Source organism: Tachyglossus aculeatus, chromosome 14, assembly GCF_015852505.1.
Source record: "Tachyglossus aculeatus isolate mTacAcu1 chromosome 14, mTacAcu1.pri, whole genome shotgun sequence".
In the NCBI taxonomy this organism is placed as follows: Eukaryota; Metazoa; Chordata; class Mammalia; order Monotremata; family Tachyglossidae; genus Tachyglossus; species Tachyglossus aculeatus.
In genome coordinates this window covers 51,394,645-51,420,875 of record NC_052079.1, presented here as the reverse complement: position 1 = coordinate 51,420,875, position 26,231 = coordinate 51,394,645, and the positions used below count along the sequence as shown (strand labels likewise).

Here is a 26,231-nt window from a genome sequence, read left to right as displayed (position 1 = left end):
CTCTATATGTTGCCAATTTGTACTTCCCAAGCGCTTAGTACAGTGCTCTGCACATAATAAGCGCTCAATAAATACGACTGATGGTGCTGATGACGAGGGAAGGGAGAAGAGACGCTCACCTGAGACGTCGGGGCTGCTCCGAACCGTCGAGCCACTGACGGTGCTGAGGCTGAGGGGTTCCGGGTCCGGTCTCCTCACCACCACGAACTCCCCCTCGGAGAAGGTCTCGCTGGACAGAGAGCTGACCAGGCCGTTGGGGGGCCGCTTGTTTTTCCGACTGAACAGCCCGCTGCCGAAACGCTTGCCCGTCTTGGCCCGGCCGGCCTCGCCGTTGACGGCCACCACCACCTCGCCCTTCTTGTTCGGCGAGGGCGGCTCCCGCGGCCTGGACTTCAGGTCCAGGTGGAAGCGGGAGACCAGCTTGCTGGCCCCGGCTTTGCGCGCCACGTCCTCCAGCGGGGGCTCGATGGGCGGCAGCGACTGCTCCACCGTGACGAGGTCGTGGAGGAAACTCTCCAAGCGGCGGGTCGACTCGCTCCGGCCCTCCTCCTCTTCCTCCTCCTCCATCCTCCTGCCGGCCGCCTCTTGCCTCGGTCGCGTGGCCCAACGCATCATCTCCCCTGGAGGGTGGCGGGTCACCAGCCCGTACTTGGGGTTGATGAGCTTGCGGGCCACGGTGGAGGAGGAGAAGTTCCGGTTGGGGCGGCCGGCCGGGCCCCCCAGGCCCAATCCCCGGTACAGGTCCACCTCCTCCGAAATGGCGTACAGCTCCCGGAACTCCAGGTCGAAGGGCTCCGCGTACTGCCCCGTCAGCACGAGGAGGATGTTCCTGTCCACCCGGGAGGAGCTCCACGTGAACCTACGGCGGGGGGAGAAGGGGGTGGGAAGGAGCGGTGGGCCGCTCCATCCGCCACGACGGACGGAAGCCATACCTGTCAGCCGCACTCGGCCCCACCACGGTCACTGACGCCCGAGCCCGGGAGGTTCCGGACTCATGCCCTGAGCCCGTGTTCTCGCCGGCCGAGATTGGGAATGGGAAACCACGTTAACAAGCTTCCCCGGGCCCCCTCACCTACCCAATCCAGGGCAGCTTTCTGGCAACCTAAGCTAAAAAACCGATGGATCATTCTGCCAGTCTGGGACTTTTCCCATAGGCTATAACTGGGGTGGACAAATCAATCATTCATTCATTCATTCATTCAATCATATTTATTGAGCGTTTACTGTGTGCACTGCACTATACTAAGCCCTTGGGAAGTACAAGCTGGCAACATATAGAGATGGTAATTCATTCATTCATTCAATTGTATTTATTGAGCGCTTACTGTGTGCACAGCACTATACTAAGCTCTTGGGAAGTACAAGTTGGCAACATGTAGAGACGGTAATTCATTCATTCATTCAATCGCATTTATTGAGCGCTTACTGTGTGCAGAGCACTGTACTAAGCGCTTGGGAAGTACAAGTTGGCAACATATCATCATCATCAATCGTATTTATTGAGCGCTTACTATGTGCAGAGCACTGTACTAAGCGCTTGGGAAGTACAAATTGGCAACATATAGAGACAGTCCCTACCCAACAGCGGGTTCACAGTCTAGAAGGGGGAGACAAATAATGACGGCATTTGTTAAGCGCTTACTATGTGCCAAGCACTGTTCTAAGTGCTGCGAGGGACACAAGGTGATCGGGTTGTCCCACGCGGTCCCTACCCAACAATGGGTTCACAGTCTAGATGGTCAGGTTTTCTCTCCCGGTGGGAGAGATCAGCTTGTTGCCAACTTGTACTTCCCAAGCGCTTAGTACAGTGCTCTGCACACAGTAAGCGCTCAATAAATACAATTGATCGATTGATTGATGATCCAGTGCCGATGCAGATTTGGGAGTGGGGAAAACGAGATTTTCTGCTCTGTCCCAATGCCCACTGACCCTGAAGGCCTGTACTGGCCTTGTTGGAGCTGCTTTTCTAATTAGAATTGGGGTCAGATGGGCATCCAGTCGCACCTGAATCCCTCTTGACCTTCCCCACCCCACCCCGGGGCAGAGGACCCACCTGTATGACCCAGTAGCCACTTTATCACCATCCACCATCAGAAATCGGGAGGCCAAGGTCCCTTTGACCTTGCCTGTGGGCATGTAGAATCCGACGCCTGTCACGCAGCGCACCCGGATGTTCTGGCGGGAGGAGAGGAAACAAGGGAAAAGCTCATCCATGGCCACGGCCACAAAAAAGACCAATCTGGCCCCCAAGATTCTCATTCTCAGTGAGAAGCAGCGTGGCTCAGTGGAAAGAACCTGGGCTTTGGAATCAGAGGTCATGGGTTCAAACCCCGGGCCCGCCAATTGTCAGCTGTGTGACTTTGGGCAACTCACTTAACTTCCCTGTGCCTCAGTTACCTCAACTGTAAAATGGGGATTAAAACTGTGAACCCCCTGTGGGACAACCTGATCACCTTGTACCCTCCCCAGCGCTTAGATCAATCAATCATATTTATTGCGCACTTACTGTGTGCAGAGCACTGTACTAAGCGCTTGGGAAGTACAAGTTGGCAACATATAGAGACAGTCCCTACCCAACAGTGGGCTCACAGTCTAAAAGAACAGTGCTTTGAACATAGTAAGCACATAATAAATGCCATTATTATTTATTATTTATTCACTTAGCCCTTTCTTCTTCTCCTACCCTCTCTGCGTCACCCTGACTTGCTCCCTTTACTCATCGACAACTCCCAGTCCCACAGCGTTTATGTACATATCTGTAATTTATTCATTTCTATTAACGTCTATCTCCCGCTCTAGGCTATAAACGTGCTGTGGGTAGGGAATATGTCTGTTTGTTATTGTACTGTACTCTCCCAAGCATTTAGAACAGTGCTCTGCACGCAGTAAGTGTTCGAGAAATACAATTGACTGACTGACATTTCATGGTTAAATTCCCAGTCTTGAACACCAAGAGGAGAAGAGCAGGCTGAACCTCAGGAGGAACGGGCCCTGACCTGTTCTCCTCAGGCAGCTCGGAACACGCTTCGTACCCGTCCCTACTCGCACTCGGCACCTGGGCTCCAGCGTCCCCGTGGCAGCTTGTTGCTGGGTGGAGCAGAGGGAGGCCTGGGGCTCACCCTGGTCATGCCAGCAGCATGACCTAGTGGATACAACACGGGCTTGGGAGTCTGAACGTCACGGGTTCGAATCCCAGCTCCTCCATTTGTCTGCAGAGTGACCTTGGACAAGTCACTTCACTTCTCTGGTCCTCGGTTCCCTCGTCTGTAAAATGGGGATTAAGACTGTGAGCCCCGTCTGGGACAGGGACTGTGTCCAACCCGATTATTCTGTATCCTCCCCAGAACTTAGAACAGTGCCTGGCACATAGCAAGTGCTCAACAAATACCATAATTATTATTACTAACTTTCCAACCTGAGGGAGGAGTGGGATGTGACCCAATCAATCAATCGTATTTATTGAGCACTTACTGTGTGCAAAGCACTGTACTAAGCGCTTAGTACAGAGAAGCAGAGTACAGAGAAGCAGCGGGGCTTAGTGGATAAGAGCACAGAGCTGGGAGTCAGAGGGAACTGGGTTCTAATCCCAGCTCTGCTGTGTGGCCTGGGGCAAGCTACTTCATTTCTCTGGGCCTCAGTTCCCTCATCTGAAAAATGGGGATTAAGGCTCTGAGCTCCAGGCAAAACAGGGACTACGTCCAACCCGATCAGCTTGTATCTACCCCAGCACTTAGCACAGTGCTTGACACATAGTAAGTGCTTAACAAATACTATAATTATTATTATCCGGGGGCTGGATTTCTTAGGGAATGTGACCGGCCCCCTACTCTTCAGCCTTCCCAAATGCAATTGCCCGGCTCCCTGGCGCTAACCCCTCCTTCCTCTCCCCCTCCCCATCCCCCCTGCCTTACCTCTTTCCCCTCCCCACAGCACCTGTATACATGTATATATGTTGTACATATTTATTACTCTATTTATTTTACTTGTACATATTTATTCTATTTATTGCCAGCTTGTACTTCCCAAGCGCTTAGTACAGTGCTCTGCACACAGTAAGTGCTCAATAAATACGATTGATTGATTGATTTTATTTTGTTAATATGTTTTGTTTTGTTGTCTGTCTCCCCCTTCTAGATGTGAGCCCGCTGTCGGGTGGGGACCACCTCTATATGTCGCCAACTTGTACTTCCCAAGCGCTTAGTACAGTGCTCTGCACAGAGTAAGCACTCAATAAATACGATTGAATGAATGAATGAATAACGTGGGGTCCCGTGCCAGCACCGGCCCAGGAGGATGAGGGCACCGCCCTGAGACCGCCAACTTCGCACGGGCCTGGAGGTTGCAGAGGCCCAGGGACTGAGTCAAGCAAGCACCAGGCCTTGGATTTGCCCGGGGGAAGGGCCCGCTCTCAATCAATCAATCAATTGTATTTATTGAGCGCTTACTGTGTGCAGAGCACTGTACTAAGCGCTTGGGAAGTACAAGTCGGCAACATATAGAGACAGTCCCTACCCAACAGTGGGCTCACAATCTAGAGGAAGGATGCAGATTCCGGCAGAGGCAGGTCTGGATGGTGTCTGCCACCAGGGATGGGGTGGGACCCTTCTCTGCCACAGGCCCAAGCCTCACTACCAAGGCCAGTCGGTAATAATAATAATAATAATAATAATAATAATGGCATTTATTCAGCGCTTACTATATGCAGAGCACTGTTCTAAGCGCTGGGGAATTTACAAGGTGATCAGGTTGTCCCATGTGGGGCTCACAGTCTTAATCCCCATTTTACAGATGAGAGAACTGAGGCCCAGAGAAGTTAAGTGACTTGCCCAAAGTCTCATCATCATCATCATCATCAATTGTATTTATTGAGCACTTACTGTGTGCAGAGCACTGTACTAAGCGCTTGAGAAGTACAAATTGGCAACATCTAGAGACAGTCCCTACCCAACAGTGGGCTCACAGTCTAAAAGGAGGAAACAGAGAACAAAACCAAACATACTAACAAAATAAAATAAATAGAATAGATATATACAAGTAAAATAAATAAATAGAGTAATAAATCTGTACAAACATATGTACATATATACAGGTGCTGTGGGGAAGGGAAGGAGGTAAGATGGGGGGATGGAGAAGGGGACAAGGGGGAGAGGAAGGAAGGGGCTGAGTGTGGGAAGGCCTCCTGGAGGAGGTGAGCTCTCAGTAGGGCCTTGAAGGGAGGAAGAGAGCTAGCTTGGCAGATGGGCAGAGGGATTGGGGGCATTCCAGGCCCGGGGGATGACGTGGGCCGGGGGTCGATGGCGGGACAGGCGAGAGCGAGGTACGGTGAGGAGATTAGCGGCGGAGGAGTGGAGGGTGCGGGCTGGGCTGGAGAAGGACAGAAGGGAGGTGAGGTAGGAGGGGGCGAGGTGATGGACAGCCTTGAAGCGCAGGCGGAGCTGGGATTTGAACCCATGACCCCTGACTCCAAAGCCCGTGCTCTTTCCACTGAGTCCCTCTGCGGTAGTCAATTGCATTTATTGAGCGCTTATTGTGTGCAGAGCACTGTAATGATAATAATGATAATGGTCGTATTGGTTAAGCATTTACTGTGTGCCAGGTGCTGTATTAACCACTGGGGTAGATATAAGATAATCGGGTTGGACACAGCCCCTGTCCCTTGTGGGGCTCACAGTCTTAATCCTCACGTCACAGATGAGGTCACTGAGGCACAGAGAATAATAATGATGGTATTTGTTAAGCTTTTACTATGTGCCAAGCACTGTTCTAAGCGCTGGGGGCGATACAAGGTGATCAGGCTGTCCCACGTGGGACTCACAGTCTTAATCAGCGTGGCTCAATGGAAAGAGCATGGGCTTGGGAGTCAGAGGTCATGGATTCAAATCCCGGCTCTGCCAACTGTCAGCTGTGTCACAACTTCTCTGTGCCTCAGTTACCTCATCTGTAAAATGGGGATTAAGACTCTGAGCCCCACGTGGGACAACCTGATCACCTTGTATCCTCCCCAGCGCTTAGAATAGTGCTTTGCACATAGTAAGCGCTTAACAAATGTCAATATTATTATTATTATTAGTCCCCATTTTACAGATGAGGTAACTGAGGTCTAGAGAAGTGAAGTGACTTGCCCAAAGTCACACAGCTGACAAGTGGTGGAGCCGGGATTAGACTGCATGACTTCTGACTCCCAAATCCAGGCTCTTTTTATTAAGCCGACTACGGCAGACCAGAGGCAGAGCCGGAATTAGGTCCTCCAACTCCGAGGCCCAGTGCTCTTTCCACTAGCCCATGTTTCTAAGCGCTTGGGAGTGTCTAATATAACAATGAACAGATCAAAGAAGCAGCGTGGCTCAGTGGAAATAGCCCGGGCTTTGGAGTCAGAGGTCATGGGTTCAAATCCCGGCTCCGCCAGTTGTCAGCTGTGTGACTTTGGGCAAATCACTTCACTTTTCTATGCCTCAGTGACCTCACCTGTAAAATGGGGATGAAGACTGTGAGCCCACCGTGGGACAACCTGATCACCCTGTATCCTCCCCGGCGCTTAGAACAGTGCTTTGCACATAGTAAGCACTTAATAAATGCCATTATTATTAAGGCTAAAGGCTACAGAGGAGGGGGCCGAAGGGAGCGGGGAGAGGAGATGAAGCGTACTCTTTCCAGCGTCCTAGCGACCGCTCCCTCAAACCCCGATCCCCGTAGCCTAGATTCGGGGAGGGGGTGAATAAATACCCGGATCCGGAAGTCGCTCAATTCCAGGCTGCCGCACATCTCCAGGAAGAACTTCACCCCCGCCTCATCCAGGATGATGTACACAGGGACCTGACGCTTGTTGGCGGCATCGACGATGTCTCGAAAGAGGTCTCCGTCTGTGAACTGGTCCATCACCACAGCGATCACCTGGTGGGCCGGGGAAGCAGTCAGTCCGTCAATCGTATTTATTGAGGGCTTACTGCGTGCAGAGCACTGTACTGAGCGCTTGGAAGACTACTATATGGATAACAGACACATTCCCTGCCCACTACAAGCTTACAGCCTAGAGGGGGAGACAGACATTAATATCAACAAATAAATTACAGATAGGCGATAACAGACACATTCCCTGCCCACAACAAGCTTACGGCCTAGAGGGAGAGACAGACATTAATATTAACAAATAAATTACAGATAGGTGAAAACAGACACATTCCCTGCCCACAACAAGCTTACAGCCTAGATGGAGAGACAGACATTAATATCAACAAATAAATTACAGATAGGTGGTAACGGACACATTCCCTGCTCACAACAAGCTTACAGCCTAGAGGGAGAGACAGACATTAATATCAACAAATAAATTACAGATAGGTGGTAACGGACACATTCCCTGCCCACAACAAGCTTACAGCCTAGAGGGAGAGACAGACATTAATATCAACAAATAAATTACAGATAGGTGGTAATGGACACATTCCCTGCCCACAACAAGCTTACAGCCTAGAGGGAGAGACAGACATTAATATCAACAAATAAATTACAGATAGGTGATAACAGACACATTCCCTGCCCACAACAAGCTTACAGCCTAGAGGGAGAGACAGACATTAATATCAACAAATAAATTACAGATAGGTGAAAACAGACACATTCCCTGCCCACAACAAGCTTACAGCCTAGATGGAGAGACAGACATTAATATCAACAAATAAATTACAGATAGGTGGTAACGGACACATTCCCTGCTCACAACAAGCTTACAGCCTAGAGGGAGAGACAGACATTAATATCAACGAATAAATTACAGATAGGTGGTAACGGACACATTCCCTGCCCACAACAAGCTTACAGCCTAGAGGGAGAGACAGACATTAATATCAACAAATAAATTACAGATAGGTGGTAACAGACACATTCCCTGCCCACAACAAGCTTACAGCCTAGAGGGAGAGACAGACATTAATATGAACAAATAAATCACAGATAGGTACCTAAGTGCTGAGGGGCAGGGAGGGGGGATGAATAAAGGGAGCAAGTCAAGGTGATGCAGAAGGGAGTGGGAAAAGAGGAAAGGAGGGCTTAGTCAGGGAAGGCCTCTTGGAGGAGATGGGCCTTCAGTAAGGTTTTAAAGCAGGGGACAGTAACTGTCTGTCGGATATGAAAAGGGAGGGCGGGTCCAGGCCAGAGGCAGGATGTGGGCGAGAGGTTGGCGGTGAAATAGATGAGACTGAGGCACACGAGAAGATTGGCATTAGTGAAGCAAAGTTGTACGGGCTGGGTCGTAGTAAGGGAGTAGCGAGGTGAGGTAGGAGAGGGCAGGGTGATTGAGTGCTTTAAAGCAGATGGTAAGGGGAGGCAAGAGAGTCATTCATTCATTCATTTATTGAGCGCTTACTGTGTGCAGAGCACGGTACTAAGCACTTGGGAAGTCCAAGTTGGCAACATATAGAGACGGTCCCTACCCAACAGCGGGCTCACAGTCTAGAAGGGGGAGACAGACAACAAAACAAAACATATTAACAAAATAAAATAAATAGAATAGTAAATATGTACAAGTAAAATAGAGTAATAAATACGTACAAACATATATACAGGTGCTGTGGGGAGGGGAAGGAGGTAAGATGGGGGATGGGGAGGAGAAGGAGGAGGGGGAGAGGAAGGAGGGGGCTCAGTGTGGGAAGGCCTCCTGGAGGAGGTGAGCTCTCAGTAGGGCTTTGAAGGGAGGAAGAGAGCTAGCTTGGTGGATGGGCGGAGGGAGGGCATTCCAGGCCAGGGGGAGGACGTGGGCCGGGGGTCGATGGTGGGACAGGAGAGAACGAGGCCTAACGGTGAGGAGATTAGTGGTAGAGGAGCGGAGGGTGCGGGCTGGGCTGGAGGAGGAGAGAAGGGAGGTGAGGTAGGAGGGGGCGAGGGGATGGACAGCCTTGAAGTCGAATGTTCACCTTTCCTAGGATCTGTCTAGCACCCTTCCTAGGATCTGCCTAGAATCTTGGTGAGTGAGGGGAGGGTATGAGAGCACTCAAAGCCAGTCAGCTACCCCGAGGGACCACAATGCAGGAGGGAAAGCAAAGGGAGCACTGGCACGCTCATCTTGAATGGGCATGGAGCAATGTTTAGACTCCCACATGGTGCCTGGATCAAACCTGTCAACACCCTTTCTTGTCCATGACTGGTCTCACTCTACAGTCCCCGCGGCCCCCGTCCTGACCTGCACTCCCACTAAGTGCTGCTTCTCCAGCACTTAGAACAGTGCTTGGCACAAAGTAAGCGCTTAACAAATACCACCATTATTATTATTCTCCTCTCCATTCCCCCCACTCCACCACCACCCTCTTCGTTTCCGTGGACAGAAAAGTGCTCCGTGAGAAGCAGCTCCGCAGAGTGGCTAGAGCACACGCCTGGGAGTCGGAAGGACACGGGTTCTAATTCCGGCTCCACCATTTGTCTGCTGAGTGACCTTGGGCAAGTCACTTCAATTCTCTGGGCCTCAGTTACCTCATCTGTAAAATGGGGATTGAGACTGTGAGCTCCATGTGGGACAGGGACGGGGTCCAACCTGAATTGCTTGTACAGTGCCTGGCACAGAGTAAACGCTTAACAAATACCACAATTATTATTACTATTATAGAGTCATTTTCACATTAGCCTCCCGGAGCCCACCTCTAACTCCAAATAAAAGCAACAGCAGCGACCCCCCTCTAGACTGTACGCTCACTGTGGGCAGGGACTGTGTCTATTAACTCTGTTATACTATACTCTCTCAAGCGCTTACTAGACTGCTCCGCACACAGTAAGAGCTCAATAAATACGATTGATCGACTGACCACTCGCCCGGAGCTCGCCACAGATGCATGGTACCGGTCCCTTTTCATGGAAGGAGAAACTGAGGCAAGAAGGGACACACAGAGGCTAAGATTCCAAATCCCCCAGCCGCGTGCTTCCCGTTAACCTGCCCTCTGTGAAGCTGTTAAATTTCTACCACCGGTACTTCCACTAGAAGAGATGGAGAAATAGCGCTACTTTTTTTTTTAGATCAATTACTCCCGAGTCCCGTGGTCTAGCTGTAGCAGAGAGCTCCAAGGGTACTGTGACATTTAGCTGTGTGTCATCAGGCCTGTGAGAATCGGCACCCTTTGTCGAGCCTGCACGCTTATTTCATTTATTTCCACGAGTTCACCTCCCCGAATGTAACCTCTGGGCTCCCAGAATGCAAATGCGCAGAGTCGGGAAGACTCGGGCGTCACCGACCCACATTAATAGGACGGGGACGTTGCCAAGAAAGAGCAACGTATCTCCGCCCTCCTCGACATCTCCTTTTCGTGCCTCTACCTGTGTCAGACACCGACTCAGGAAAAGGTTAATCAAAGAAGGGCACAGGCTTTTAGAAGCTGCCAGGGTCCCAAGACAAGATGGGGGCAGTTGGTGTCTCATTAGCTCAACTTTCTCTCATTTGACATCCTGCTGAAGAGCTGGGGAGGCAGGATGAGGAGGGAACTCAAAGCTGTGCGCCACTTGCATCTCAGCTTTGATTAAACACCCCAGTTTCTTTCTCATCCCCTGCTAGACTCTTAATCACCATTAAAGGGGGAAGGAGAAATAAAAGGCTTCACTCCCGCAGGGCCTCTCCTCCCAACACCAGTCAGGAATTACCAAATCCCTGGAGGTTCCCTTAACTCTTCACTCCCTGACTCCTTAAGTTCTCAGCAGCCTAGCCACTTCCAGTGTTCCCGCAACAGGGAAATCAAGAAGGTCAAATCCTGAGCCCATTTAAAGAGGCTGGAAAGTCTCTGGCTAAGCGGCCGATGGACGGGGAATGAGAAGCCCGCAGATAATAATAATAATTGTGATATTTGTAAAGCACTTACTATGTACCAGGCACTGTATTAAGCACTGGGGTGAATACAAGCAAATCAGGTTGGACACAGTCCCTGTCCCATGTGGGGCTCACAGTCTCAATCCCCATGTGAGACTCCATCCCCATGTACTCGATCTTGTACATATTTACTATTCTATTTATTTTATTTTGTTAATACGTTTGGTTTTGTTGCCTGTCTCCCCCTTCTAGACTGTGAGCCCACTGTTGGGTAGGGGCCGTCTCTATATGTTGCCAACTTGGACTTCCCAAGCGCTTAGTACAGTGCTCTGCACACAGTAAGTGCTCAATAAATACAACTGAATGAATGACTGCTTTTATAGATGTTGAGGCACAGAGAAGTGGAATGAAGCAGTGTGGCTCAGTGGAGAAGAGCACGGGCTTTGGAGTCAGAGGTCATGGGTTCAAACCCCGGCTCCGCCAATTGTCAGCTGTGTGACTTTGGGCAAGTCACTTCACTTCTCTGGGTCTCAGTTACCTCATCTGGAAAATGGGGATTGAGACTGTGAGCCCCACGTGGGACAACCTGATCAGCTTGTAACCTCCCCAGCGCTTAGAACAGTGCTTTGCACATAGTAAGCGCTTAATAAATGCCATCATTATCATTATTATTATTATTAAATGACTTGCCCAAGGTCACACATCAGACAAATGGTAGAGCTGGGATTAGAACCCATTACTTCCTTCCTCCGAGGCCGCTGCTTTATCCATTTCACCAGTCGGCTCCCGCCCCTGGCCTTTCCACTGAGCACAGAGGCCAGCAGTAGAGAATTTCACCTCTGAGGGAGATGGAGGAAGCAGTGTGGCTCAGTGGAGAAGAGCCCGGGCTTTGGAGTCAGAGGTCATGGGTTCAAACCCCGGCTCCACCAATTGTCAGCTGTGTGACTTTGGGCAAGTCACTTAACTCCTCTGTGCCTCAGTTATCTCATTTGTAAAATGGGGACTGAGACTGTGAGCCCCACGTGGGACAACCTGATCACCGTGTAACATCTCCAGCGCTTAGAACAGTGCTTTGCACATAGTAAGCGCTTAATAAATGCCATATTATTATTATTATTATTAAAGAGGGAGTGGGGCAGGGCCTTCTGAGCACACAGGGCCGAGGCTACAAAATGAAGCTGGCACAGGCTCTGGGGAATGAGAAGCCTGCAGATAACAATAATAGCAATTGTGGTATTTGTAAAGCACTTACTATGTACCAGGCACCACATTCAGGCGAGCTGTGGCTTCTAGAATAGCCTTGCCCAAACCTCACTGGCTCCCAGGGTCCGAGGAGGGAAAAGGAAAAGACAAGCAGCGTGCCCTATTGGGAAGACCATGGGCCTGGGAATTAGAGGCCCTGGGTTCTGATCCTGGCTCCTCCTCTGGCCTGTTGTGTGACCCTGGGCAAGTCGCTTCGCTTCTCTGGGCCTCAGTTTCCTCATCTGTAAAATGAGGATTCAACACCTGTTTGCTCTTTCCCACTTTTAGACTGTGAGCCCACTGTTGGGTAGGGACTGTCTCTATATGTTGCCAATTTGGACTTCCCAAGCGCTTAGTACAGTGCTCTGCACACAGTAAGCGCTCAATAAATACGACTGATGATGATAGATTGCGAGCCCAATGTGGAACACGGAGAGACTGCAGCTAAACTGATTAGTGTGTCTACTCTAGCCCTTGGTACATTGTAAGTGCTTAAAAATGCCCCAGTGATTATCATGAAGTATCCTTTCCTCCTGGGCCCAGTCCAAAACCCAGCTCCGAGTCACCATTTTCCCATCTGGCTGAGGGGCGGCTCTCGGGCAGGTCTGAACGCAAACTTGATAGAGGATTAATTAATGGGACATCGCCCCACGCCTAGGGGCCTGACCCATGAGCACCTTTGGCAAGGTGAATGACAGAGAAGAGAACAAAGACCCCCAACTTTCCACCTCGTGGACCCTCCAAGGAGAGGAGAGCAGAGAGGCAGCTGCTTTTAAAAAGTCAGTCCATCCAGATAATTGATTGAGGACCTATTGTGCGCACAGCGCAGAGGGTAGGCACAGAAGAACACACCACGATCCTTGCCCTCGGCGAGCTGGGCAGGACAAGACAAAGAGCACTCAAGTCAACAAAACTGGAATGAAAAGAATAGAGGTTACACAAACACACCTCTTCTGGACACATTTCTAAGGGGTTACTGGAGAGAGAAAAAAGTGAAATGGGATTAATCGGGGAAGGCTTTTCAGTCTAATCCATTTGATTGCACAAAGCGGGGTTGGAAGAGCCACATTGGGACAGAACAGGGTGGTGGCGTTGATAAAGGCATCCTCCCTCTCCAATCTCTCTACCAGGGGCCTTAGGATCTAATCTTCCATTCAGCAAGGGTAGGAAGGAAGGAGAAGTTATTGCTTGTCCAGTTCCCCATCTCCTATCCGACATAGGACTTTGGGGAGAGGGTTGGGGCAAGTCATCATCATCATCATCAATCGTATTTATTGTGCAGAGCACTGTACTAAGCGCTTGGGAAGTACAAATTGGCAACATATAGAGACAGTCCCTACCCAACAGTGGGCTCACAGTCTAAAAGGGGAAGACGGAGAACAAAACCAAACATACTAACAAAATAAAATAAATAGAATAGATATGTACAAGTAAAATAGAGTAATAAATATGTACAAACATATATACATATATACAGGTGCTGCGGAGAAGGGAAGGAGGTAAGAAGGGGGGGATGGAGGGGGGCGAGGGGGAGAGGAAGGAAGGGGCTGAGTGTGGGAAGGCCTCCTGGAGGAGGTGAGCTCTCAATAGGGCCTTGAAGGGAGGAAGAGAGCTAGCTTGGCGGATGGGCAGAGGGAGGGCATTCCAGGCCCGGGGGATGACGTGGGCCGGGCCAGGCAAGTCACTGGGTGCAGAGCAGTCTGCCCGAAGGCTGGGAGGAAGGTGATTTAAAAAGCAATCTTTCCCTTAAATAGCTTCCCACCCCAGCCCCCAGAACGAGTGGGGTCCCCCAAGGCCTGTTTTTGTTTTATGCTGTCGAGCCATGTCCAACTGATAGCAACACCATGGACACATCTCTCCCAGAATGCCCCAACTCCATCTGCAATCGTTCTGGTAGTGTATCCACAGGGTTTTGGCAACTACTTAATCCACCCCACCTTCGGAACTCCCCCCCCATCCCACCCCTTGACCACCCTTCTCCCCATTCCCTGTCTCAGAGAAAAGGCAAGGAAAGGAGCTAGGCTAAGACAGAGGTTAGACTTTGGGCATATCCCAACCATCACCATCCCCCCAGCTCTGTCGATCCTCTGTGAGGGTCATCACCGCAGGACTCGATCAGACTGTGGGAAGGTGAAAAGACCCACGAAAGCATGACTCTGGCCAGGTACAGGTTGGATCGGGCAAGGAGAAGCAGCATGGCCCAGTGGCTTGGAAGTCGGATGGACTTGGGTTCTAATCCTGCCCTGCCAATTGTCTGCTAGGTGATCTTGGGCATGTCACTTCACTCTGCCTCAGTTCCCTCACCTGTAAAATGGGGATTAAGACTGTGAGCCCCATGTGGGACAGGGGCTGTGTCCAACCTGATTAGCTTGTATCTAACCCCAGGCTTGGTGCAGGGCTGGCACATAGTAAGCACTTAATACCATAAAAGCAAACCAGGACAGGAAAAAGCCCCACTGGTCACCACAATCCTGCACCAATCCATCAGTGGTACTTCTGAGAGCTCACTGGGCACAGAGCACTGGACTAAGCTTTTGAGAGAGTACAATGCAACAGAGTTGGTAGGCACATTCCCTGCCCTCAAGGGGAATTAAGAGGAAGCAGAACCATCCCTCCCTAGATTCTGTTGCTTTCCTGGGTCCAACCTCATGGGGGGTTGCTAAGCCCTAAATGTGGGGGGAACTCTGGATCCTTCACTACAACACCCTCCACTCCTCCAGATCCTTCAAAACTCATCTGGTTCTCCCATGCCATCCCAAATTCATCTCCCATGCTCTCAGTCCCACCAATCACCCAAGTAACCTGGTGCACTTCTGAACTCCTCCCTACCAAATGCTAGACGACGCTGTTCTTGGTGTCCTTGTGTCATGCACTGTTAGACTGTGAGCCCGTTGTTGGGTAGGGACCATCTCTATATGTTGTCAACTTGTACTTCCCAAACGCTTAGTACAGTGCCCTGCACACAGTAAGCACTCAGTAAGTACGATTGAATGAATGAATGCATGTTTACATTTGTTTCTGTCTGCCTGACCTGGGGTGGATCTTGGCTTTTGTCAGCATATTTGTCCCAGCTCTGAGGGTAGGGCCACATCTTCCCTTTTTCTTGGTGCAGGCAGGCCGGTGGACCTTAAACCCCAGCACAGGGAGAACTTTGAAACAGCTGCCTGGCCTGGGGAGGGCTTAGAGGAAAGGGGAACCCGCTAGGTTGTGAGCATGGCTGAGCCCGGGTGGAGCGCGGCATAAAAAAGGGTTACTTGAGAAACCATTCTCCCTCTCCCTTGAGGCCAGAAGGAAAAGAAATGGGGCTGAGCTGTCAATTTTCTGTGTCTGAAGGAGTTAGCTTAAAAAGGAAGAAAAAATTTCCTGGGAGGGTGGTCTATTGGGATTCTCAACTAACTCAGGAATGATTTTGGGTTGGCTCTGCCTGGAGTCTTGAGCGGGGTGGAATAACTAACTGATCCCTGTGGGTCTCTTCGAGTCAGAGGAGGCTACGGAGTCAAGGTCAGGGTGGTAGGGCCCCTTGCAAATGAAGGCCTAGCTACAGACGGTAATGTTTTCAAGGATCACAGATAGGGAACCTGATCACGGATAAGGGATTGGTCTGATGAGGCCAACTTCGGGCTCCCAGGGCTGGGTCAAGGGCACAGCCCGTCCTTTTGGCCAGAAGCCCTTAGATAATAATAATAATAACGGCATTTATTAAGCGCTTACTATGTGCAAAGCACTGTTCTAAGCGCTGGCACTGTTCTAAGCACTGACGCCCTCAGTTCCATCACTCAGACCCTCATGGCCAGTGGCCACTTCCCACCAGTCCTCTATAGCCCCATCCCCAACAGCAGTGACAGGCAATGACTCTCCCCGCCTTCAAAGACTTATTGAAAGCACATCTCCTCCAAGGGGCCTTCCCTGACTCAGCCCTCTTTTCCCTCCCTTCTGAATCACCCTGACTTGCTCCCTTTATTCACCCCCCCCATCCCCTCCCTCCCAATCCCACAGCACTTATGGACATATCTGTAATTTATTGATTTCTATTTATGTTGGTCTTCCCCTCTAGATTGTAAGCTCACTGGGAGTAGGGAATGTGTTGTTATACTGTACTATCTCAAGTGCTTAGTACAGTGCTCCGTACACAGTAAGCACTCAGTAAATATGATTGACTGACTGGAAGCAGTGGTTCAGCTCTCCATGTCAGTTCTCCTCCTCGGCCAGGTTCTGTTATTTCAGGATCACGGACCAGACATTGGTCCATTGAGTTGCCTCGATGCTGGTCCTTTAATGGACAGGCAGCGTCTGGAGCGGGCTGGGTAGAGTTCTCTCACCCAGCTGGTTTCCTCCTTCCAGGGCCGATGATTTCAGAACCACTCCATTCCCAAACCTGGGGCAAAGTCTCCGGAGGTCAGCGGTCTTCCTGCAGCACCTCAAAGGCTTGGCTCTTGGGTCAGTCCCATACTAATCCGATCCAGAGGTCACACACACGAGCTCTGCGACCCAGAGCCAGTACACCTAAGTGTAAAGATTGGCAACCCTAATGTGGCCATTCTGACTCGGGGTAGTAAATAAGATAGGACGATGAGGCAGAGAAGGCAACATCATCTTTTCCCTTTTCCCCCCGCGCTGTTCAGAGTCCTCCATAGATCTGCTCTCCTCAGTTCTCTGAAGGCGCTCAGAAGTCGTTTGGGCGAGACATTCTTCATTCATTCACTCAATCGTATTTACTGAGTGCTTACTGTGTGTAGAGCACCGTACTAAGCGAATGGGAGAGGGCAATATAACAATAAACAGACACAATCCCTGCCCACAACAAGCTTACAATCTAAAGGGGGAGATATTCTTCCACTTGACAGCCCAGAGATGGGAAGCGGCTTGCCCCGGGTCACACGGCATTTCACTGGTTCAATCGGGACAGAAACCAGCAGCTCCTCTGGACCCTACCCCTGTCCATAGCTGACTGGCCTCAGAATCAAACGTGGAGGGGAAGGAGGATAGAGGGAGGGTCCGGCCTTCATCCGGCAGATCCCAGGTGGGTGGGAGGGACAGCAGGGGACCGGACCAGCTTCTCGGTCGTCTGCTTGGCTGCCTCCCAGAAGTACCGACAGCAGACGGGGAGCTGGGAAGAAGCGGGGCCAGGGACGGATGCCGGCCCGGTGCCAGGGCTCGCCCTCCCCGTGGGCTGACTCGGCTAGGACTCATTCGATCTTCCTCTTGTTTGCTCCCAACGGTGTATCCATCCCCAGCTGGATTACTCATGGTGGCGGGAGAATCTGACCACCACCAGAGGCAAAGCCCTAGGCAGGAGGGAGGGACACAGGCGGGGGCGGGTTCATCCCAGTGTTTATTGTTTAGAACTCCAGGTCCAGGGAATTCTCTTTGATCCTAGGAATCCCATCGCCTCCAGGCCTCCCCACCTCACAGTCCCATTTGGCTTTTCTTTCCCTCTTTCAAGAGCGAGGACAGTTGATGTGGAAGGTGACTGTCTGGCCCAAAGTGGCATGTATGGGGCAACCGGGATTCGTGTTCAGCTCTTCAGACTCTCCTCTCCCTAGCTCCTGAGTTGTGCTATTTATGAAGCAAGTACTGAGTGACAACACTGGGGCAGATTCAAGATCACCACACGAGACACAGATCCTGTCCCGAAAGGGGTTCACAATCTGAAAGAATCCCATTTTAGAGATGAGGAAAACGAAGCCCAGGGAAGTGACTTTTTTCTTAAAAGGTATTTGTTAAGCGCTTAGTACGTGCCAGGCACTGTACTAAGCGCTGGGGTAGATAAAAGCTAATCAGGTTGGAACCTATCCATGTCCCACGTAGGGCTCACATTCTTAATCCCCCTTCTATAGATGAAGGAACTGAGGCCCAGAGAATTGGTCACACAGCAGACAAGTGGTGGAGTCAAGATTAGAACCCAGATCCTCCTGACTCCCCTTCCCGTGCTCTATCCACTAGGGCATGCTGCTTCTCTTGTTTTAGGTTACTCAGTAGGTCAGTGGCAAAACGGACTAGTCCGGGAGGCCACTCCCTTTCTACTCCTGTTGCCGTTTCTTCTAAGGACGCAAATCTTTTTGACAGGTCTCTTTCTGGCTTGAGTATCTCCCAGACTCATATGCTAGCGATACTGAAAGCCAAGCACACCCTCCCAGGCGGCTCACTCTCCTATTAATATTAATTTTGCCCCGCGTCGGCCTGGGTCTGGAAGCTGGGGAGTCTGATCCTTCCATGAGAATCGCTCTAGGTGACCTTGCTTTCGGGGTCACTTCGCTTCTCTGTGCCTCAGTTCCCTCATCTGTAGCCTGGGAGTTGGGACCGTGAGCCCTATGCGGGACAGGGACCGTGTCCAACCCTATTTGCTTGTATCCGATTCAGTTAGTATAGTGCCTTGCACATAGGAAGCGCTTAACAAATACCATAATAATAATAATTACTAACAATAATGGGCTCATAATCCTGGACCACACCAGACACCGACCCTATTCCCTCCCCTCGATTCTCCTCCATCCTCCTCAACCAAATACTAGACTGTGAGCCCGCTGCTGGGTAGGGACTGTCTCTATATGTTGTCAACTTGTACTTCCCAAGCTCTTAGTACAGTGCTCTGCACACAGCAAGCGCTCAATAAATACGATTGAATGAATGAATGTCACCATCATCCAGGGCAGCTTCTATCAGTAATACTGGGACACCCAAGGCCCCAGGTTCTAATCCCAGCTCTGCCACATGTCTGCTGTGTGTCCTTGGGCAAATCACTTAATTTCTCTGGGCCTCATCCACAAAAAGGGGAATTGAGACTGTAATCAATCAATTAATCGTATTTATTGAGCGCTTACTGTGTGCAGAGCACTGTACATCCCAAAAGGGACAGGGACTGTGTCCAATTTGATTAACTTGTATCTAATCCAGTGCTTAGAACAGTGTTTGACAGACAGTAAGTGCTTAACAAGTACCATAATTGTACTTATTATTATCCAAAACTTTCACGACTAATCATTAGTATTTATTGAGCGCTTACTGTGCTCAGGGCACTGTACTAAGCGCTCGGTAGAGTACAATATAACAGAGTCGATAGACAAGTTCCCCACCCACAAGGACCTACAGGGATATCAATACACTAATAAACGCGGCCCAGGGTTAAACAGGGAAATCAATACACTAATAAACCTCGCCCAAGGTTAATGGGAGGAAAGGATTCTGGATCCAGGGAGAGGACATGCCTGGAAGCCACAAGGCTCGACCCACCCCCACAAACTCAGGGCTGTTCTCTTTGGGGAAGAAGGAAATAGTTAAGCTCCTAAGGCTTTTGGGAAGGGCTACTGGCTTTCAACTCCGCCTGCCCTTGCTCTGATTCCAGCAGAGAGCTGCATGATTCAAGCAGTGCTACGGTCTGCTTTAACAACAGTTACATTACGGACCTTTTGCACATTACTTTTGGCATTTCCTCACCTCACTGGGCTCAGATTTACAGTGTTCACGGCACAGGAAGCTGAGGTTTTTTTGCATTCGCTATAAATTAATCTTCGCCTCTAACAGCACACCGAGCAAGATAAACTACGCTAATGCCCCAAATGGCTGATGGAACAGTGCACTGGGAATCATAACTTTGGAATTTGCTTCCATCTCCTCCTTCTAGCCAAACACTAATGGGACCGGGGAACTTGGTGGGTGCTTGTGCCTAAAGATGAGGAAGTGGGCACTTTGCATTTAAATCAGGGGTTTAATAGGAAGGACAATCCCTAACGGCTCCTGGGAGAAGAGCTTAACTCACCTTTAGCAGACAGAGGAGCAGGAAGAACAGAGAGTAGGATCAGGCTGAGGTGGTTGCCCCTGGGCAAGGTGATGAATCAGTCTGGGAAGTCCAACGGGGAAGCGCTTAGTACAGTGCTCTGCACACAGTAAGCGCTCAATAAATACGATTGATGATGAAGGGGAGGAAGGGACATCTGTCTGAAGATATCCATACAGATAGCCCATCCCATGGAGGCACCCACACGGAGCCCAGCCTACAGTCTTGGAGACTTTCAAGCTTAATCGTAACCCAGAGGCTAGGCAACTGGACAGTCCGGCTCACTGGAACGTCACCCCTTCCAAGCCAGCTGCTTCTCGGTTCTTCTTGCCATCGCTTCCTTACTCTCTGGGGTTGGATGTCAGACCCCCAACCCCAAACCCTGGAAAACATGCCAGGCGGTTCCAGAAAGAGCCTCTCCCTGCTCCCTCGCCTCTTGAACAAGTCCATTGCAGGGTGGGAAGGGGAGTCCAGCCCACACACTCCGCTCCTCTGCCGCTAACCTCTTCACAGTACCTCGTTCTCATTCATTCATTCATTCGTATTTATTGAGCGCTTACTGTGTGCAGAGCACTGTACTAAGCGCTTGGGAAGTACAAGTTGGCAACATAGTTCTCGCCTGTCCCGCCATCGACCCCCGGCCCCCGTCCTCCCCCTGGCCTGGAATGCCCACCCTCTGCACATCCGCCAAGCTAGCTCTCTTCCTCCCTTCAAAGCCCTACTGAGAGCTCACCTCCTCCAAGAGGCCTTCCCGGACTGAGCCCCCTTTTTCCTCTCCTCCTCCCCCTCCCCACAGCACCTGTATATATGTTTGTACTGATTTATTACTCTTGTACATATTTTCTATTCTATTTATTTTGTTAATGATGTGCATTTAGCTTTAATTCTATTTGTTCTGACGACTTGACACCTGCCCACATGTTTTGTTTTGTTGCCTGTCTCCCCCTTCTAGACTGTGAGCCCGTTGTTGGGTAGGGACCATCTCTATGTTGCCAACTTGTACTTCCCAAGCGCTTAGTACAGTGCTCTGCACAGAGTAAGAGCTCAATAAATACGATTGAATGAATGAAAGAATGAACAGAAGGGGCCCCTCTGGCTCCAGGCTGAGTCACTGGGCAGGCAAACACTGAAGTGATTGGCCAAGGAGGTAAATATATCTAAGATCAGAGATTTATGTGCCTGAGGTAGATTAGGTCTGGTTTTTCCCTGGGGATTCAGGTGACCCTTTGGACACAAGCCTCCTGATTCTCCCTTCCTCAAGGCTGTGCTCGGCTGTCACTTTGCTGGGCCAAACCACTTTGTCAGGAGTCATCCTCCCCCAGCATTATGGCTCACATCGAAGGAAAAATGGCAATTAGCCAGAACAAGCCCCTCCAGCTGCCAAGCGCCCACGGGCACGTGTCCCCACTGTGGGAGAGGGAGCCGTGCCCTGCTGTTCCAGCTGGCCTGGGGAGCCAACTCCCACTCCCTCTCTCACCTGCTCTTCTCCTCAGAAATCCCTTGGTCCGGGCTTAGAGTAGGACAGGCCTCTCAGTCCTCTAAACCGTAAGCCTTCTGTGGGCAGGAAACTCATTCATTCAATCGTATTTATTGAGCGCTTACTGTGTGCACAGCACTGTACTATGCGCTTGGGAAGTACAAGTTGGCAACATATAGAGACGGTCCCTACCCAACAGTGGGCTCACAGTCTAGAAGGGGGAGACAGAGAACAAAACAAAACATATTAACAAAATAAAATAAATAGAATAGTAAATATGTACAAGTAAAATAGAGTAATAAATACGTACAAACAGATATACAGGTGCTGTGGGGAGGGGAAGGGGGAGAGGAAGGAGGGGGTTCAGTCTGGGAAGGCCTCCTGGAAACGTGTCTACCAAGTCGGTTGCACTGTACTCTCCCAAGTGCTTAGTCCAGTGCTCTGCACACAGTAAGCGCTCAAATACTGCTTAGTTGACTGATTGACAGGAAAGGACGGGCACAACATGGCAGCCAGGGACTCAGGGTTCTGCATAATTGATATGCAGACTCAAGTTTACATAAATGAGGGTCTCTGTTAACAACCAACTTGGACTAAACATCCAAGTCTCTTTTACACCCCCCACACAACTTCCTCCCCGATTCTAGACTGGGATGGAAGGCAGGGATTTAAGAGTGAGGGGAGCAACCTTTAGCACAGTACCAACATTGTAGGGCAGACAATGACTCTCCCTACCTTCAAAGCCTAATGAAAGCAAATCTCCTCCATGTGGCTTTCCCTAAGCCCTCCTTTCCTCTTCTCCCACTCCCTTCTGCATCACCCTGACTTGCTCCCTTTATTCATCCCCCCCTCCTAGCCCCACAGCCCTTATGCATATATCTGTAATTCATTTACTTATTTATTAGTATTAATGTGTCTCCCCCTCTAAACTGTAAGCTCTTTGTGGGCAGGGAATGTGCCTGTTTATTGTTGTAGTGTACTCTCCCAAGTGTTCAGTATAGTGCTTTGCACACAGTAAGCTCTCAGTACAACTTAATGAATATTGTACCATCCTAAGTTCCTAGTATAATGCTCTGCATGGTGCGTTTAATGAATACAACTACTTGATACCAGAGGGTGGCCCATAACCATTGATTTCAGCCAACCCCAGGGAATAATCAATTGTTTTCCCCTCTTCCTGGTCATTCTCTTACTTCATGCCCGACACTGGCCAACTTTCCCCAGCACCAGATCCCTCCCCACAACTCTTGGATCCAGGACAAACCCAGTCCAACTGCCTCACTACTCAGGGACAAGCTCCCTTCAGGGGACAAGGTCGTTCTCCCTCCCAGTTTTCTGGAGCCGGCCCCCCCAATTTGGGGGTAAACAGAAAAGTTTACCACTTCCTGGTGAAACTTTATCCCTTCTCACCCCTTTTCCTGGGCTGGTTGTTGAGCAGTGTCACATGTCATGAACAATACGTTTGCACAACCAACGCTGTATTGACGTGAAAAGGTTCTCTTCCTCAGCTTCAGATGAACAGTATTCCAGCCAAACCTGTTCTGGGGTGAATTGCCTTTACCCAGAACAGCAAACCAAGTCTGTCGGTCAGTAGTATATATTGAGCACTTACTCTGCAGAGTACCGTACTAAGTGCTTGGGAAAGATGAATACTTAATAGACATGACTCCTACCCGCAGAGATCTTACAATACAGCAGAGGAGATAGACACTAAAATAAAGATAGGGGAAAACACAAAACGCTTTCCCAGCCACTTGGCAATTGGGAAAAGCAGTGCAGCCTGGTGGATAGAGCGTGGGCCTCGGAGTCAGAAGGTCCTGGGTTCTATCCCTGGCTCCGTCACTTCATTCATTCAATCGTATTTATTGAGCGCTTACCGTGTGCAGAGCACTGTACTAAGCGCTTGGGAAGTACGAGTTGGCAACATATAGAGACGGTCCCTACCCAACAGTGGGTTCACAGTTTGACTTGGGCAAGTCGCTTTAACTTTGTACCTCGGTTACCTCATCTGTAAAACTGGGATTAATCAATCAATCAATCGTATTTGAGCGCTTACTGTGTGCAGAGCACTCTACTAAGCGCTTGGGAAGTACAAGTTGGCAACATATAGAGACGGTCCCTACGCAACAGTGGGCTCACAGTTTGACTTGGGCAAGTCGCTTTAACTTTGTACCTCGGTTACCTCATCTGTAAAATTGGGATTAAGACCGTGAGCCCCACGTGGTTTGTGTTCAACCAGACCACCTTGTATCTTCCCCAGTGTTTAGAACAGTGCCTGGCACATTCATTCATTCAATCGTATTTATTGAGCGCTTACTGTGTGCAGAGCACTGTACTAAGCACTTGGGAAGTACAAGTTGGCAACATATAGAGATGGTCCCCGCCCAACAGTGGGCTCACAGAGCTTAACAAAATACAACAGTTATTACGGGTCTGAGCACAGGTTTCGGGAGAGAGATGGTGTGGGGGAGGAGAGAGTGAGTGAGTGGGGAGGTTGAGTGGGTGAGGGTGTTAACCGAGATATCACACACATACAGACACACAGACACACACACACACACACACACAGAGCACACCACCCCCCAGCCCCAGAGCAGGCTGAGCTTGCTTTCTTTGAATGGGGACTAAATGCCTGTGGTAATTCGTTCATTCAACCCTATTTATTGAGCTCTTACCGTGTGCAGAGCACTGTACTAAGCGCTTGGGAAGTACAATTCGGCAACAGGGACAGTCCCTACCCAACAACGGGCTCACAGTGTAGAAAGTAATGGGGCCTGGATCAGGCTACTCTGGAAGACTGTTAGCCTGGCTGGGGGTGATGTAAAGTTGGGAAAGACTAGGGAAAGGGGGAAGGGGGTGGAAGGGAGTGGAAATGAGGGTGGAAGGGAGTTTTAACTCCTTGCTACCGAAGAGGCCATAGAAGCAAGAGTCCTAGGGAGCAGGGGTAATGTATGGAGTTGGGAAGGACTAGGGAAAGGGGGAGTGGGATGGGAGAGAGTGGAGAAGAGGGGCGAAGGGAGTTAGGAGAAGCAGCATGGCTCAGTGGAAAGAGCATGGGTTTTCGAGTCAGAGGTCATGGGTTCAAATCCCGGCTCTTCCAATTGTCAGCCGTGTGACTTTGGGCAAGTCACTTCACTTCTCTGTGTCTCAGTTACCTCATCTGTAAAATGGGGAGTAAGACTGTGAGCACCCCCGTGGGACATCCTAATCACCTTGTAACCCCCCCAACGCTTAGAACAGTGCTTTGCACATAGTAAGTGCTTAATAAATGCCATTATTATTATTATTATTTTAGCTCCTTGTTACCCGAGAGGCCATAGAAGCAAGAGTCCCAGGACGCAGGGGTAATGTATGGCGTTGGGAAGACTAGGGAAAGGGGGAGTGGGGTGGGAGAGAGTGGAGAAGAGGGGTGAAGGGAGTTTTAATTCCTTGCTACCAGAGAGGCCATAGAAGCAAAAGTCCTAGGGTGCAGGGGTAATGTATGGAGTTGGTAATGGTGCCTGGATCAGGCAACTTTGGGAGACTGGTAGCCCCACTGGGGGTAATGTATGAAGTTGGGAAAGGTTAGGGAAAGGGGGAGTGGGGTGGGAGAGAGTGGAAATGAGAGTGGAAGGGGGTTTTAACTCCTTGCTCCCGAAGAGGCCATAGAAGCAAGAGTCTTAGGGCACAGGGGTGATGTATGGAGTTGGGAAGAACTAGGGAAAGGGGGAGTGGGATGGGAGAGAGCGGAAATGAGGGTGGAAGGGAGTTTTAAGTCCTTGCTACTGAAGAGGCCATAGAAGCAAGAGTCCTAGGGCACAAGGGTATGGAGTTGGGAAGGACTAGGGAAAGGGGGAGTGGGATGGGAGAGAGTGGAAATGAGGGTGGAAGGCAGTTTTAAGTCCTTGCTACTGAAGAGGCCATAGAAGCAAGAGTCCTAGGGCACAGGGGTATGGAGTTGGGATGGCCTAGGGAAAGGGGGAGTGGGATGGGAGAGAGCGGAAATGAGGGTGGAAGGTAGTTTTAAGTCCTTGCTCCCGAAGAGGCCATAGAAGCAACAGTCCTAGGGGTAATGCATGGCGTTAGGAAGAACTAGGGAAAGGGTGAGTGAGATGGGAGAGAGGGGAGAAGGGGAGAGAAGGGAATTTTAACTCCTTGTTACCCGAGGGGCCATAGCAGCAAGAGTCCCAGGGTGCAGGAAAGTCACGGGGGTGAAGATGGAGGAGGGGCAGGCAAGGCCGCCCGTTAGGAGGGAAAGAGCGGGGCCCTCGGGGGGCCCGTGGGTACCTTCTGGGCCTGCTGGAGCATGACTCTGACGACCTCCTTGAGGTGGGGGCCCTTGTCCTCCTTGGGCGGGTGGGTGAAGAGGGTGACGCGGCTCAGGCCCCGGTAGAAGCCCGTGTGGGCCCAGCCCAAGTCCAGGGGGGGGGACCTCGGTGTCCGAGCGGTCGGGCCAGTAGGCCAGCGACGGGCTGGCCCCGGCGGGGGCGGGGGCCCGCTCCCTGCCCTGGCCCTTGGCGGGCTCCGGGGCCGGGTCTCGGTAGGGGCTCCAGCCGGCCCTCAGGGCCTGGCACTCGGGCCCGGACAGAAAGTCCCTTAGCTGCTCCTTGCTCAGCCGGTCCCGGTAGGCGGCCGGGCCCCGGCCCAGCAGGGCCTCCAGGGCGGCCCGCTGCCTCTCGCAGTAGTAGAAGGCGGGCTGGGCCGCCGTCAGCCGCTCGTTCACGTGGGCCTCCTCCAGGCAGCACAGCTGCGACTCGGCCATGGCTCGCCCGGCGCCCGGCGGCCGCCCACAGCCGCACCTGGGGCCCGGCGGGGCGGGGCGGCGACCCGGGGACCGCTCACCTGGACGGGAGGGGAGGAGTGGGGAGGGAAGAAGAGAGGGGAGGGGAGGAGTGGGGAGGGAGGAGGAGTGGGGAGGGAAGAAGAGAGGGGAGGGGAGGAGTGGGGAGGGAAGAAGAGAGGGGAGGGGAGGAGTGGGG

The 26,231-nt window shown here is 51.0% G+C and overlaps 1 protein-coding gene across 1 annotated transcript in view; it reads right to left on the bottom strand.

Annotated features, from left to right (window-relative positions):
- Positions 1 to 26,014, bottom strand: part of FAM83F (family with sequence similarity 83 member F) — a 37,390-nt gene extending 11,376 nt beyond the window's left edge. Inside the window, 5 exon segments of the mRNA XM_038756811.1 lie at positions 120 to 859; positions 2,054 to 2,175; positions 6,724 to 6,891; positions 25,540 to 25,680; positions 25,682 to 26,014. Of these exon segments, the coding sequence (XP_038612739.1) occupies positions 120 to 859; positions 2,054 to 2,175; positions 6,724 to 6,891; positions 25,540 to 25,680; positions 25,682 to 26,014 (1,504 nt within the window).
- Between the last annotated feature and the right edge of the window lie 217 nt (positions 26,015 to 26,231).